The following is a 15,804-nucleotide window of genomic DNA, read 5'->3' as shown; positions in this document are numbered from 1 at the left end:
TTCTCTCTTATTCCATATGAATTTATTCAATTGACTTCCTACCATACCAGCTTTGTTGATTCTGTTGTCTATTTCCATATTTAATTGACCATCTTCACTAAAAATCGTGCCTAAGTAGCTGAAATGTTTGACTTGTTCCACAGATTCTCTGTTCACACTGCAGTTGACATTTTCAACAATTTTGCCTATTTTCATTGTCTTTGTCTTTTTATTGCTGACCTTCATGCCATATCTTTTACAATAGTTATTCAATTTAGTCAGGGAATCTTGCAGACTTGTAGCAGATTTATTTAGAAGTATAACATCATCGGCATAAAGTTGACATTAACATCTCCAATTTTGATATCATGTTTAATGCTATTTTGCTTCTAAAATGATCCATATAGATAATGAATAACAGAGGGGATAATGTACATCCTTGTCTCACACCAGATTTAACATTAAACCATATTCCTGTATTTCCTTCAATTCTAACTGCTGACTCACAACTCAAATAAAGACTTAAGTATTGCTTGATATAATGCCCCATTGACACCATATAACTGTAGCGTATTGAATAGCTTCTCTCTTGGTACCTTGTCATATGCCTTTTCTAGATCGACAAAACTTAAATACAGATCTCTGTTATATTCCCATGCTTTCTCAACTATTTGTCGTAAAGTGAAGATTTGATCCTGACAGCCTCTATTTGGCTTGAATCCAGCTTATTCCTCACCAAGCTTTTCTACGACAATTCTTCTTGACCGTTTTTCAAGTATACTTGTATAAATCTTATCAGGATGGAAATACCTCTGTAATTCTCACATTCAGTTTTATTTCCCTTTTTATATATGGGTTCTATAAGAGCTCTACTCCAATCATCGGGAATTCGTCCCTCTGTCCAAACCTTCTGAACTATGCAGTGCTGCCACTGTAAGACTTTTATACCACCATACTTCAGCATTTCTGGTTGAATATCATCTACTCCTGCTGCCTTTCCACATTTCAAGCCTTTGATGGCCTTTTCTACTTCAAGTATGGATATGTATTCCTGACTGCATGCCTGTTGAGTGTTTTTTACCACTGTGCTATCATTGCTTGTTTCATTTAGCAATTTTTCGAAGTAATTACTCCATACTTCAAGGATATCTTTTTTCCTTCCATTTTCATGTCACCTTTATCATCTCTAACTCCTTTTACAGCACTCTTCCCTCCATTTCTAAGCTTCTTCAACAACTTCCAGAATTTGCCACCTTCTTGATATTTATTTTCTATGTTCTTGCCAAAGTCCTCCCATGACTTTTGTTTAACTAGTTTTACACAGTGTTTAGCTTTCTTACATTTGTGTCTGTATTCTCTAAGAGCACAAGCTGTTTTATTTGCCAGGAACTTTTGATATGCTTTCTCCTTTTCCTTCACTACCTCTTTAACTTCCTGTATCCACCATGGAGTTCTGATTTTTCTATCCTTGCAGACAACCTCACAACATGCCTCTCTGGCTGAATCAATCAGGGATTTCTTCAAAGCTTGCCACTGAATCTCCAAGGTTTGGTTCCTGTTCTCAAACTCTTTAATTATTTTCATCAATAATCTTTGTGTATTTTAATCTACAGTCCACATCTGAGAGCTTCTCAATTTTTATTTGCTTTAAAATTTTCTTACATGTTATTCTTTACAATATGAAATTCAATTTTATCCTGCTCAAGACTAAATAGTGATCACTTCCAATTTCAAATCCTCTGTACACTCTGGTGTCCTGCACCAGGGAGAAAACATCACTATCAATAATAACATAGTCAATGAGACTTTTCTTATTCCTTGCCTCTTCTCTCCAAGTGAATTTGTGCACATTTTTATGTTGGAACATGGTGTTAGTAATAACCAGTTCATGTCCTGAGCACAAATCCAACAGGTATTTGCCATTATTATTTGCTTTACTGTTTTCTCCAAATTTTCCCAAAATATTTTTGTATGTCTGACACTCATTTCCTAGTCTGCTATTTATATCCCCAACAAGGAACAGCTTTTCCTTTTTCATGGTGTCCCTTACTTTCTCTAAAGCCTCAAAAAATTTCTCCGCTTCTACCTTAATAGAACCTTCTGTTGGACCTTAGCCACAAATAAGTCTCATTATCAGTTCCCCATTCTGATATTTGCCCACATCACTCTACTTGAGACTGCCTGCCATTCAAGAAGATTAGCCTCATATTTAGTGTTGAATACTATGGCTACTCCTTCTTTTCCTTGATTGTCATTGCCTGAATATAACATTTTGTATTTATTGCTCAGAAAGATCTCGCCAGTTTTTGTCTTTTTTGTTTCAGTCATCCCTATTATGTCGATTTGGTACTTATCCAAATCCTCACCTAACCATTTCTTTGCCATTCAGGCTTCTTATGTTGATAGTACTGATCTTTAACTCTGGTGATGTTGAGTTGGGGTGTGTGTTCAGATTTGTTCCAGTAGCTGACTTTTTGCTGTTTGCCCTGATTACCTGGCTAAAACAATGGGAGCTTTGTTTAACTCGGTGACACCCCAGCCAGCATGAAATTTTGTCATGTTGTACAATTCATTTTGTATTTTGGTTTAAGCCTATAAGAATACAATTTTGTTGGCTAAATCCCAAACTGACAGCCCGTCCTTGTTAGTTCAGTATCCAGGTAGATACCCAACAGGGTGCATCATGAGAAGGTGAGGATTGGACCTTAGGTCAGAGGCTCTGGTCGGATCTCTGCATTCATTTAAAGGCTATGTGGAGGTCTCCTCTCAGTTATACAGCTTCTACCCTTAAGCACCTCACTATGAGAGCTCTGTTCCAATAATCTCGAATTCTATACTCTGATCAGAACCTAATTCAGAGGCTCTGATCAGGGATTGTAGCCACTGTAAAATGTTTATACCTCCATTTGAGCATTTCTTGCTGAATTTCATATACTCTAGCTTCCTTTCTGTATTTCAGGTTTTTGGTGACGTTTTCTACATCAAGTATGACTATGTATTCTTGACTGCATTCGTGTTGGGGAATTTCTACCATCATGCTGAGATTGCTTGTTTCATTCAGAAGTCTTTCAAGGTAATTAATGTAGACATCTAGAATATCATTATCTTTTTGTTTTCATGACAACTTTATCATCTCAGATTCCTTTTAGAGTACTCTTTCCTCCATTTCTAAGCTCTTTCATTAGCGAATATTTCGCTAATGAAAGAATATTTTGCACTTTCCTGATATTTATTTTCTATCTTACCAAGGTCTTCCCATGACTTTTGTTTAGCTAGCTTTACACAGTGCTTCTGTTTCTTACACGTTTCTCTGTATATTCTAAGACTACAAGCTGTCTTACTTGACAAGAACGTTTGATCTGTTTCTTCTTTTCCTTCACTGTTTCTTGAACTTCCTGAGTCCACCATGGAGTTTTGATTTTTCTATGCTTACAGAGAACCTCAGAATATTCCTCTCTGGAATTTTTTGCCAGAGAATTTCTTCACTGATGGATTCAGTGAAGAAAACACTGAATCCATCAGTGTTTTCTTCAGGATTTGACACTGAATCCCCAAGGTTTATTTCTAGTTTTCAAACTCTTAAATTTTTCTTTCAGTGATATTTGTGTATTTCAGTTTACAGTTCATCTCTGAAAGCTACTCCACCTTGATTCGTTTTAAAACTTTCTTAACACTCTTTTTGTCAGTACAAAATTCAATTTTATCCTGCTCAAAACTAAATAGCGGTCACTTCTATTTCAAATAATCTATACTCTTGTGTCCTGAACCAGTAGAAAATCATTGCTATCAACTATAACAGTCAATGAAACTTGTTTTATTTCTTGCATTTATCTCCATGTGAATTTGTCACCATTTTTATGTTGGAATATGGTGTTAGTAATAACTAATCCATGTCCTGAACAGAAATTCAGTAGACATTTACCATTATTATTAACTTGGGGCTTTTCTCCAAATTTTCCCAAAACATTTCTGTATATCTGGTTATCATTTCCTGCTCTGCTGTTTAGATCTCCAAGGACCAACTTTTCCTCTTTCATTGAGTCAATTGCCTTTTGTAATGCTTCCAAAAATTCCTCCATTTCTTCCTTGGTAGAACCTTGTGTCAGACCATAAGCATAAATAAGTCTCATTGCCGAATTCCCCCTTCTGATATTTGTCCACATCACTCCACTTGATATTGACTCCCATTCAAGAAAATTGTATTCTCATATTTAATGTTGAATACTATGGTTACTCCCTCTTTTCCCAGATTGTTATTGCCATAAATATAACATTTTGTATTTGTTGTTTAGAAAGATCCTACCTGTTTTTGTCTTCTTTTTTTTTCAGTTACACATTATGTCGATCTGGTACTTATCTAATTCTTCTGCTAGTTCCATTTCTTTTTCATTGATGCTTCTTATGTTGATAGTACCAATCTTGAACTCTGTTGATATTGAGTTGGGATGAGTTCTGGTATTTGTTCCAGTTGCAGACTTTTTGATTTTCGTCCTGGTTCCCCCTGAACAAAAACAGCAGGAGCCTTGTTTAACTGGGTGACGTCCCAGCCGGCATGAAATTCTGTCATGTTGTATCATCATTTTACATTGTGGTTTAAGCCAATAAGAATACAGGTTGGTTAGCTATATTCCAAATTGCCAGCCCATCCTCATTTGTTCAGTATCCAGGTAGATACCTAACAGGGTGCACCATGAGAAGGAAGATTGGACATTAGGTCAGAAGCTCCAGTCATTTCTCCATATTCCTTAAAAGACTGTGGTGGTCTCCTCCCAGTTATATAACTTTGATCCTTAAGCACTCTGTTCTTAAACTATTGTTGTTTAATCTATATATTAGTAATATTGGGAAGATTCTGACAAGAGATATTCAGTTGTTTGCTGATAATGCAGAGATTGCCATGCAATCAGAAATCATCACCCATTTACTGAGTGATTTGAATATGCTTTAAGTGTGGGCAAACAATAATGGCTATCAATTGAATGTTGCAAAGTGTAAAATTATGAACCTTGGCATCATGCAATATCCAGTGGCTTGTTATATTGCTGGGATTATATGACTCGCAGATAGAAAGTTGAAGTTTGAAGATCATATTACAATTTCAAATGCAACTCATGGATAATTGCAATGCTGAAATGAGCATTGGCATATAAGGATATGGAAATCATTTTACTTGTTTACAAGGCTGTAATATAAACACTCCTGGACTACTTTACTCAGATTTGGAGTTCCAAAGGGATAAAGAAGCTGTGGAAGGTTACATAGATGATGTTGGGATTTTGGAATCTAGATCAGAACAATTGATTGAGAATATGATAGAGAATATAGATAGATTTTTCTCTTACAGAACTGTGATTCATTTAATCAGTAGTGAGTTTCATATAAATAAATGAGTTTTAAGAGAAAGTATAACAACCAGCAGATAGTGTGGGTGATGTACAGCCTTCTTCAATAAGTCCGTGACTTCCTGGAGGTCTAATAATAATAATAATAAGTCATTATCTAGAGTATACATACAAATTTTATACAGAGAAACAGTTACATTACAATTCAGATGTTATGCAAAATATCACTAATTTGATCAACCATTACTCTACCAGCCTGGCCTATTCAACCTACATAATTTGTTTAACAGCCTATAATAATTAGGACTGTAGTACTCCAGAACCTTATTTATCATTTGTTAATAACCAATCTGAGCCCTTATTTTAAATAGTAATTATGTCACAGCTAATATTATTGGAAATTTAAAACAAGACTGCAGGTTTTTCCATCAAAGGGCATGTATGTTTATACCCTGGATGATGATCTTAATATGAAGATCAAAATCTTGGTAAATTTAAGTTATTCCTAACACAATTTGACAATGTTTGCATATAGCATTTTTCTATACTTAAATTTGCAGTAATCAGTAACAAATTGCAAGGGCAGATAATGGATCTATAGGTTCTCATGCAATAACTATTTTTTGTGATATCACAGTTTCATCATTTCAAGAATTGAAAAATACAAATCTGACTTGACAATGCTTACACTACAAATTTTGTACACAGCATACAGTACATGATCACTACAATTATAGTGATCATGTACTGTGATGTTAGTGATTACTAATGTTATACATCAAATTTTGAATGACCAGATGCTAATGTATTAATGAATATGAATTTGCATTTTTTTTTTTTTTGAAAATTCATATTCATTAATAAATGCAAAAAATTAGTATGAAAAAAACCTAATAAAAGAGTTTTTCTTCCTGCAGACAGACAAATTGGCCTTGAGAACACGTGCAATTTACAGACAAAAAATACTAGTGGTGATAGTGAGCAGTAGATGTAGTTGGCGTAGGTGATGATGGTAGTGGCAGTTTTCACTGTAGTTTATGGTTTAAGTAGTAGAAACGGAGAGTTGTAGAATAGGCACCCTCCCTCGTTGAGTCTTTGGACTCCTTGGAGGTGTCACATAGTAATAATAATATTAATAATGATAATAGATAATAATAACATCTGTTTGGAGGAATTAATAATAATAGATATAGAAATACCAAAAATGCATTGATGTTTCTTTACATGAATGCTAGGAGCATCCAGAATAAAGGAGATGAATTGGTATTTACTGACAGCCATGGCCTGTCCAAAGATTATTGGTATCAGTGAGACATGGTTGATGGAAGATGATATACTGACAGGAATAGAAGTAGCATAGATAGCATTTTTGGCAGGATAACAAGGGAAAATGCAGTGGTAAAGTATTACTCAATGACAAGTGATGAGTTGTTTTTTCTCAGAGTGGAAGATTTAGAAGACATGGCACTGATGGTTTTGAGAGCATATGGTGTGAGGTGAAGGTGGTCAGGGCAGGATATTTAGTAGGATATTGCTGTAAGCCAGGGAGCATAGAGAGTGAAAAACAGGAGATGTTTAGTCAGTTGAGCTTGGCAAGTGTAAAAAGAATGATTATTATTGGAGATTTTAACTACAACAGTATAAATTGGGAAGAGGAAACTGCATGTAGTAGTGAGGGAATGAAATTTCTGGAATTCTTGAGGAACAAATGTCTTAGATAATATGTAGTAGAGGGAATATGAGGTTCAAAAGTTTTTGATTTGGTTCTAGTATTTGATTGTAACTGAGATGTCATCCCTAACCCTGTTGGAAAGAATGACCATGTAGTCTTGACTTAAATAACGAATGGACATGCAGAAGTATATAGGAAAAAGAAATTTATGTTCCATTATAAGATGGGTGATTATAATAATCTTAGAAATCATCTTGGGATAATTCCATGGATGGAAGAATTGGAAGGGTGAGATGACATGAGTGCATGGAAATTAGGGAAGAAATATTTTTTAGTAGCAGTGGCGAGTTGTATACTTCGAAAGAAAAAAAGTACATGATTTAGTGTAAAGTGGATGACAGATGATGCCAAACAGAGAGAGAGAGAGTAGATTCATGAAGAATATAAGACTCAGGCTAGGAGAGTGAATGTTACGATAAAGCAGAGAGAAGTTGAATATGAGAGGAGATTGGCCCTGAGAGCCATGGAATATCCAAAAGAATTCTTTCGTTATATAGCCAGTAGGAGGAAGAATGACATTGTTGGATGAAGATGGGAGCAGATTAACTGATATTGACTCTATAATGATCACTTTATCAAGATATATTTTGGAGAAGTAGGTTTTAATACTTCAGGGATTGGGAGAGTTTGAGGTTTAGAAGTGCAAGAGGAGAGGAGAGTGTTTTTCCAATACTGAGTACCCTGGATATCAATAAAGTAATGGAACTGGATGGAATTTCATCAAGCATTTTCAGGAATTGTGCTAAAGAATTGAGAGCTCTGTTCACATGTTCACTGAGCATCTGGTTATGGGAAAGGTGCCTAAGGGGTAGAAGAAGAGTAAGATAGTGGCATTACATAATCAGTGTTAAACTATATACCAGTTTGTATTTCTTCCATAGTTGTTAATTTGGAAAAAATAGTGAGAGATACACATTATTCAGCAGATGAGGGTAATGTCATCTGTGAGAATCAGCACGGATTTGTTAAGGATGCTCTTGTTTTAGTAATATGATTGCGTCTTATAATAAAGTGACAAGGGCAGTTGATGAGGGAAAGGTATATTCTGCCATTTTTTTTTTTTTGGATTTTACATAGGCATTTGAAAGGGTGCCACATGATAAGCTGATATTTAAGTTACAACATATGGGTTTACATATTAGGTTATTAGTGAATTTGAGTGAAATTTTCTGATAGATATTAGCGAGTTTTGTATGAAGCAGTGGTATCAAGGAAGCAGCAGTTTACAAATGGGGTACACAGGGTTCATTACCAGGACCTGTATATCAGTGATACTGTCAAAGGTGTGCAAGGGGTTATTCAGTTGTTTACTGATGATGTGAATTTGGAATGGGATATTTAATAGATGGGATTTAATATTTAATAGATGGGATTAGTAATAATGGAGATGTTGAAACCTTTCAAGAGGATCTGAATAAGTTGGAAATATGTGATTTCCAACTTATTCAGATTTCCAACATATCCATCCCATTTGTGATACATCAATGGGATGTTGCATACTCTGTAGGAGAAACTGTACTGGAGGAATTGGGGAGAGAGAGGAGGCTCAAGGAACATTGGAGTGGGGATTGGTAGAAACTTGACATTTGGGGAACATATTGGAAAGAGATAGTAAAGATAATCCAGAAGATTGTTGCAATTCTGAGAAGGCTCTGACCAACTGAGATAGAAGAGTTTTGATTTTATTGTATAAAGTCCTGATCAGAACCACATCCTGAGTATTGTGCTGAAATTTGGTTACTAGGATTAGAAGGAGATGAATTAATCTTGGAAAGAGTGCAGAAGCAGATAGCATATATATATATATATATATATATATAGGGAATAATATATACAGGGTGTTCGGGATAAATTTGACATATTTATAATTAATTATATTTTTCCGTAAGTTACATGTATTAACACACACTTCTCTTCATTTAAAAGTTTGGACCCTTCTTCATTCATATACAAGATGTCAGAAAGGATGGATAGCTGGAACCCACCTGAATCATGGAAGAGAATAACTTGTATCATGATGATTCGTGCCCGCCATCAAAATAAGGATATTACGACTGCTGCCCAATGCTCCCTGAATACAGTAAAAACAATCAGGCATGAACTAGAGACTTGCAATGGTGACTACGAGGATGTAGCAAGAAGAAAGATCCCTAGCAGACGATCTGATTGCGTTCGTACAGCAGAATTCCTCGCAAATCTGCAGGAACAGGTGTTGAAGAACCCTGGCATTGGAATTCGGGCTTTGTTCGTGGAGTTGCTAACTGTAGTCAAGCCCTGGATAACAAGGGTAGCCAATGGTAGGCCGTATGTATGGCAGCAGGATTCGGCCCCTTGCCACACCTCTGGGAAAAGTCAAAAATGGTTGTCTGAAAATTTCTACGACTTCACCAGTCCAAATGTTTGGCCTCCAAACTCCCCAGACCTTAACCCCATGGATTATTTTGTATGGGGCGCAGTTGAAAAAGACACCAATCGCACTTCCAGTAATACAAAAGCCCAGTTAATGGATAAAATTAAAACAGTTTTTGCGGCCCTTCCTAGGGAGACTGTAGCATCAGCTTGTTCGAGGTTCCGAAGCAGAATTGAAGCTGTGATCGATGCTAATGGTGGTTTTTTTGAGTAAATCTTGTTGATAGTATTGTAATTAACTCTGCCTGTAATGTTTTTTTGTCAATTCATTAAATTTAATAGATACAAAGAAGATTTTCTTTTTCCTTACGAAACTGTCAAATTTATCCCGAACACCCTGTATATTATTCCCTCCCCAAAAACTTGGAATAATTTCTACCTTGGGACATAGAGCTTGCTCTCTTCTTGATGACCCAAATGAATTTCAAAAAGCAATCAACTATCTCAAAACTACTTTCTTACTTAATATATATTCTAAAAGAGGAATTGAAAAATTCCTTCTTAATCCTCCTAGTCATCACACAGAAGAAATAAATACATTTAAAGGCAATATATCTATTCCTTATATAAGTTCAGTTTCACAAAAATTAACCAAGGTTCTAAAAAAAATACAATATCAGAACTTTTTTCACTCCACTTCCAAAAATCTGCTCCTTAATAAGCCACCCAAAACCATGTCATCATCATCTTAAATTTCCTGGTGTGTGTACAAAATTTGGTGTGATTGTGATATTCCTTATTTTGGCCAGACAGACAAATCTATTGAATTACGCATAGAGGAACACATGAGGGACATTGCTTACAAGAGACAGCGAGCCAGTGCCTTATCAAGCCATATCCTTTTCTCGACTAATCTTAATGATGAAACCCCAAGTCATACAGTCCGCTGAGACAGATCTACTAAAGTTTTTCATTGCCATGATGAATTGGAGAGAAAAATCGTAGAATCTAGGGAAATCATTCTCAACCCTGAACATCTAAATAATAACTTGAGCTACAACCTCTCAGATAGTCAGTCATTCAACTGTAATCATGTACTGGTGTTCACGTGATGCTGCAAGCATGCACTCTCCTAACAATGCAACAAATGAAAGAACAGCTTTAAATACAACTACATCGTTTTCATACTAATTATGTATAGAGACTCTCTATGTTATTCATAGTTTTTTTTTCTTTCTTATATAATGTCACCTGATGAAGACTGTTATAAGCCGAAACTAGTCATGTTTTACTATTAAACCTCCCTTTTACCTAACTCTCAGTCTAAGTCATTCAACTCTTTTCACAATATATATATATATATATATATATATATATATATATATATCAGGACTGTACAGTGTTAATTATGTGGATAGACTGAGGGAACGGGTAATGCATAGTTTGGTAGACAGAAGAAGGAGAGGTAATATGATTGAGATTTAAACTGGGAGATAGTTACAGAGTTGACCCTTAGGAGATCTTTTATATGGTAGAACAAGGGGAAATAGCTATGACAAGGGACCATCCCTAGAAGTTGTGAAAGCAAGTTGGTGAGGAGTAGTTTGTTTGTATGGAGGATAGTTTAACCTCTGTTAAATGTAGAATACTGCCTGAAAGGGGGGGGGGGGTGAGAGCACGGACAGCAAATGAGTTTAAGGAGTTTTGATAACTTTGCTTTGTCTAGGATAGTCCTCCTACAATGAGTCTTGTGACTCCATGGAGGTTGTAAATAATAATAATGATGATAGATAACTTAGCATGTTGTAAAAATAATCATAATTTTCAATTATGAATCTTTTTACAATTTTTTCTAGTAAGCATATCATTAGTTTTGCTTTCGTAACACATATGATCGCCACTTGCCATGTGCCTGTTATTGATATTATTATTGTCAAAATGAAATGTAAAACATTTGAAGTTTGATGTATTTACTAGATTCTGATAGTTTGTAATCATTTGATTCTTCTTTATTGTATTTCATAAGTGTTAAGTGTCTCCTCAGCAAGCATGTACATGAAGTTTGATTGACAGCTGATGGAGAGAGTGTTTGGTATTGGGGTAATGAGGAAAACAAATAGAGAGGGAATGTAAATTTGAGAACAGCAACCAGAGAATTTTGTTCTTAGGAAGTTTTTAAGAAAATGTGACAGTCTGGAGAATGTTAATAGAAGATTCTGAAAAGGAATCATGGCACTGTGAGTCTTTAAGTTGAGACTCGCAGGAGTTGAGTTGGAGGAGTTGAGACTGTCAACAGGTGTTAAGTAGATAAAAGAAGATATTGGAATTGGCATTCTAATTCAGTGTTCAAGTTAATGCTGAATGGAAAGTTTCATCTTCTGTCTTAACTATGCCAGATTACTATGGAAAAAGCAATTGGTGAAATTTGAAACTGTAAAGTATCTTAACATGAAGAGCTCTAATTAGATATGTTGTTTATGAAGTAGTAGAAGAAATGTCTTTCTCTGTTACAAAAATAGGTAATTTCTGCATCAAATTGAACTGAGAGAAGTAAGAATATTTATACTGCAGTGAAACAGAAGGAACGATTGAAAAAATCATATGCTAAATAAGGAATTAAAAAAAGAGGATCCATGGAAGTGAAGAGTAATTCCGTAATTTCAGGAAAGGAACAAGAAAAGTGACTAATGAACATTTTGTTGTTTAAACAGTCAATGTAAAACAAACTCTTTACAGAGATGAAAAATTGATAATATGATAACAATGGTGCAGTTGACAGTTTTTTTTTTATATAAGTGGAACAGCTGTAATAGTAAATGATGTGATTACTGTATGGAACTTATTAAAATGAAATGTATTTATTTAATGTTTATTTCTTAGAACATTTGATAGTTGATTTATTCAACTCTGCATTTTTTTTCTGCTGTAGAAATTTTTTTTTTTCAATTATTAGGACTCCTTTGAGGCGTTGTCATCAGATTGTTCATCAGGCCAGTTGTATTGGAGTTGAAGGTAAAGTTTTTCTAGCAATGCTTGATTAATACTAAAATACTGAGTTATATCTTTCTAAAATATAGAACTGCATTTCGTTTATAGAAAGTATTTTTGTGATAAACAAGGTATCAATTGAAATGAGTTTTTGCTCTCAATTTAAAACTGAACTAGTTAAAATATCATCATCATCATCAAATTCCTAATAGGTATCCTCAGGGGGTGTACAGGATAATTATGATAGTACTACATGAAAAAGTTACACCATTACTAACTTCAGATCAGTAATTTTCCTCCAAATTAATCTGTTCTCTGTCAAGACTCCAATATTATCAGATCTTATATTCTGTCTTTTAAGGTACATTTATACTGCATCAATCCATCTACATCTTAGTATTTCTCTGTTTTTTTTCCCTACCAAACTGGCAACACTTGTTTTGCTAATTTTTCCTCTCCCATATCACGTGAGATTAACTCTACTAACATCCTGAATGCTAACAATGGTGAGTTATTTCCTAATATCTCCATTTTTAATGTGATTATGCCATTGATGCTATCTGTTCACTCCACTAATCTTTCTCAGAACCTCTCATATCAGAGGACTCTAATCTCTGATCAAGTGTTTTTGTTTCTAACCCAATTCTCAGATTCATAAATTAAAATTGGTTTGAAGACTGACTTGTATGCAGCTTATTTAGTGTTTTGACTAATTTCTTTCTTATTCCACATAAATTTATTCATTTGACTTCCTACAGTACCAGCTTTACTAATTCTGTTGTCTATTTCCATATTTAATTTACCATCTTCACTACAAATTGTGCCTAAATAGCTGAAATGTTTTACTTGTTCTATATTCAACATACAGTTGAGATTTTCAATGTTTCTGCCTATTTTCATTGTCTGTCTTTTTATTGCTGATTTACATACCAAATTTTTACTACAGTCAATTTAGTCAGGGAACCTTACAAATTTGTGCTGGATTTTTTCAGGAAGTATAACATCATCTGCATAAAGTAAAGAGCTAAGATTAACATCACCAATTTTGATATCTGATTTAACACCACTTTCCTTCATAACGTGATGCATATAGATAATGAATAACTGTGGAGATAGTGTGTACCCTTGTTGCAAACGTAATTTGACCTCAAACCACCTTCTTGTACCTCCTTCAATTCTAACTGCTCACTTACAGCTTGAATACAGTCATATTGTATTCAACATAATGTTGAACACAATATGACTGTAGCGTTTTGAAGAGCTTTCCTCTTGGCGCCTTCTCAACAAAACATTATTGCAAATCCTTGTTATATTCCCAAGATTTCTCAACTATTTATCTTTATTTGAAAATCTGATCCTGACAACTTCTATTTGGCCTAAATCCAGCCTGTTCTTCACCAAGCTTCTGTTCCACAGATTTTCTTAGCTGTTTGTCAAGTATACTTGTATAAATCTTACCAGAAACACTCACATTCAATTTTATTTCTCTTTTTATAAATGGGTACTATGAGAGCTCTGCTCCAATCATCTGGAATGATTCTCTGACTAGGCTTTCTTAATTATGCTATGCCACTGTAAAACTTTTATACCTCCATGTTTGAGCATTTCTGGCTGAATTTTTGCTGGCCTAGTTGACTGAGTGGTTAGCATATCTCAATTTCACACACAATCACAAACATCCATGCCATGGTATGGATGTTTGTGATTGTCTGTGAAAAAACTAGTGGTGGTGGTGGTGGGCAGTAGATGGCGGTGGTGTAAATGATGCAGTTCATTGTATTTGGTGGAGACAGAGAGTTGCAGAGTAGATACCTTCCCTTGATGAGTTTTTTTTTTTTTTTGATTCCTTGGAGTTATCATATAATAATAATAATAATTTCCTCTTCTCCAGCTGCCTTTCCACATTTCAGATTTTTGATGACTTTTTCTACTTCAAGCATGGATATGCATTCCTATTGACAGTTTTCCCACCATCATGCTGAGCTGACACTACTTGTTTCATTTAGCAGTCCTTCAAAGTCATTAGTGCAGACATCTAGAATATCATTATCTTCAGTTTTAACTTCACTTTTATCATCTCTGATTCCTTTTACAACTACATTTTCCTTCATTTCTAAGTTTTTTCAATAGTCGTAATGTTAAAATATTAAAAATGCATTTATTTCTGTTATATAATAATGAAAAATGGATAATTATTCAAAATCCAAAAAAAAAAAAAAAAGAAAAGAAAACTGGAAAATGTTTTCTTTACCAGGTAAGAATAACAAGATAAAATTTTCAAAGAATTAATGGGGAAGGGGATGGCAGAAGTAAGCATTTTATTAGCAATGCTTAGTAGTCCTGGTCATTCTATCTTGGTTGCCCAAGTGAATATGACTTCTGTTTTTTAGCCAAGTAGGCATGGATTTAAATGTCACTGCTGACATGGATAATTGTGAGCATCTTTTAATTGGCTAATGAATTTCACTGCCCAGTGCAAAACCACCACCACTCTGCTTATATATCATCCAAGCTTAAAGTTGCTTGAAAACGTTTCATGTTTTAGCATCTAAATCTTGCGGTGTTAATGGTTAGCATATCCGATCCTGGACCATAACTAGACCAATAGTTTTACAGCTGTTCATTGGTGGGATTCACATAATAATAATAAAAAAGCAATACAATTCACAAGTGCAACATATTAAAGATATTGATAGTATTTACTATTTACTGAAAATAAATTTCAAAATAAATAGTCAAAAGCAACTTAAAATAACAAGTCAAGTACTGCAAAGATAAACTGTTATAAATATCTAAAATACCAAATATACATAACTGCCAAATAAATTGCATACACAATAACTTAGTTTATACCAATATATTAACACATTAGTATAACCAATATAAAAAAAAAGTAGGCCATTAATGAGCAAGTGATGACATATCCTCTCCCAGTGAAGTCTGTCCTGTCTTCTTGATGTGTGACATATTTCCACCAAATGGGCTCTGGTGTTATCAGCAAGCAATCCCATTCTCAAAGGATACTAGAAAAAGTATTCTTGTGGCCCAAGTGGTTAGCATATCAATAGCTTTCATTAAGTTAACATATCTTCTTCTTATTATTCTGCAGCTTATTCCACTTAAGTAGGGTAGCTGTTTCTAACGAGTCTCCTCCACATCCTCCTGTCTTGGGCTGGAGGAGACTCATTAGAAACAACTACCCTACTTTGCCCCCCCCCCCCCCGCACACCCATCTGCATTACCTATTTCCTCCTCCATCCCACATATTTATCTTCACTCCTCGTCACATGGCCAGATCATCTCAACCTTGTCTTCTGTATCTCGCTTCTAAGTTCGTGACTTTCACCATTCCCCTTACATAGTAATTTCTCAGATGATCCTTTCTGGTCACACCACACATCCACCTAAGCATTC

At 34.9% G+C, this 15,804-nt stretch overlaps 1 protein-coding gene across 1 annotated transcript in view; it reads left to right on the top strand.

Annotated features, from left to right (window-relative positions):
- The window catches only part of LOC150109826 (RNA helicase Mov10l1-like), a 422,682-nt gene that overhangs the window by 42,578 nt on the left and 364,300 nt on the right, over positions 1–15,804 (top strand). Inside the window, exon 4 of the mRNA XM_090414598.1 lies at positions 12,356–12,414. Within this exon, the coding sequence (XP_090270724.1) occupies positions 12,356–12,414 (59 nt within the window). The remainder of the gene's footprint in view (positions 1–12,355; positions 12,415–15,804) is intronic.

Source organism: Typopeltis vanoorti, chromosome 1, assembly GCF_054136105.1.
Source record: "Typopeltis vanoorti isolate ZY-2024b chromosome 1, IOZ_Tvanoo_1.0, whole genome shotgun sequence".
NCBI classification, from domain to species: domain Eukaryota; kingdom Metazoa; phylum Arthropoda; class Arachnida; order Uropygi; family Thelyphonidae; genus Typopeltis; species Typopeltis vanoorti.
Note: the sequence above shows the minus strand (reverse complement) of the source record. Positions and strands in the feature narration are given on the sequence as shown.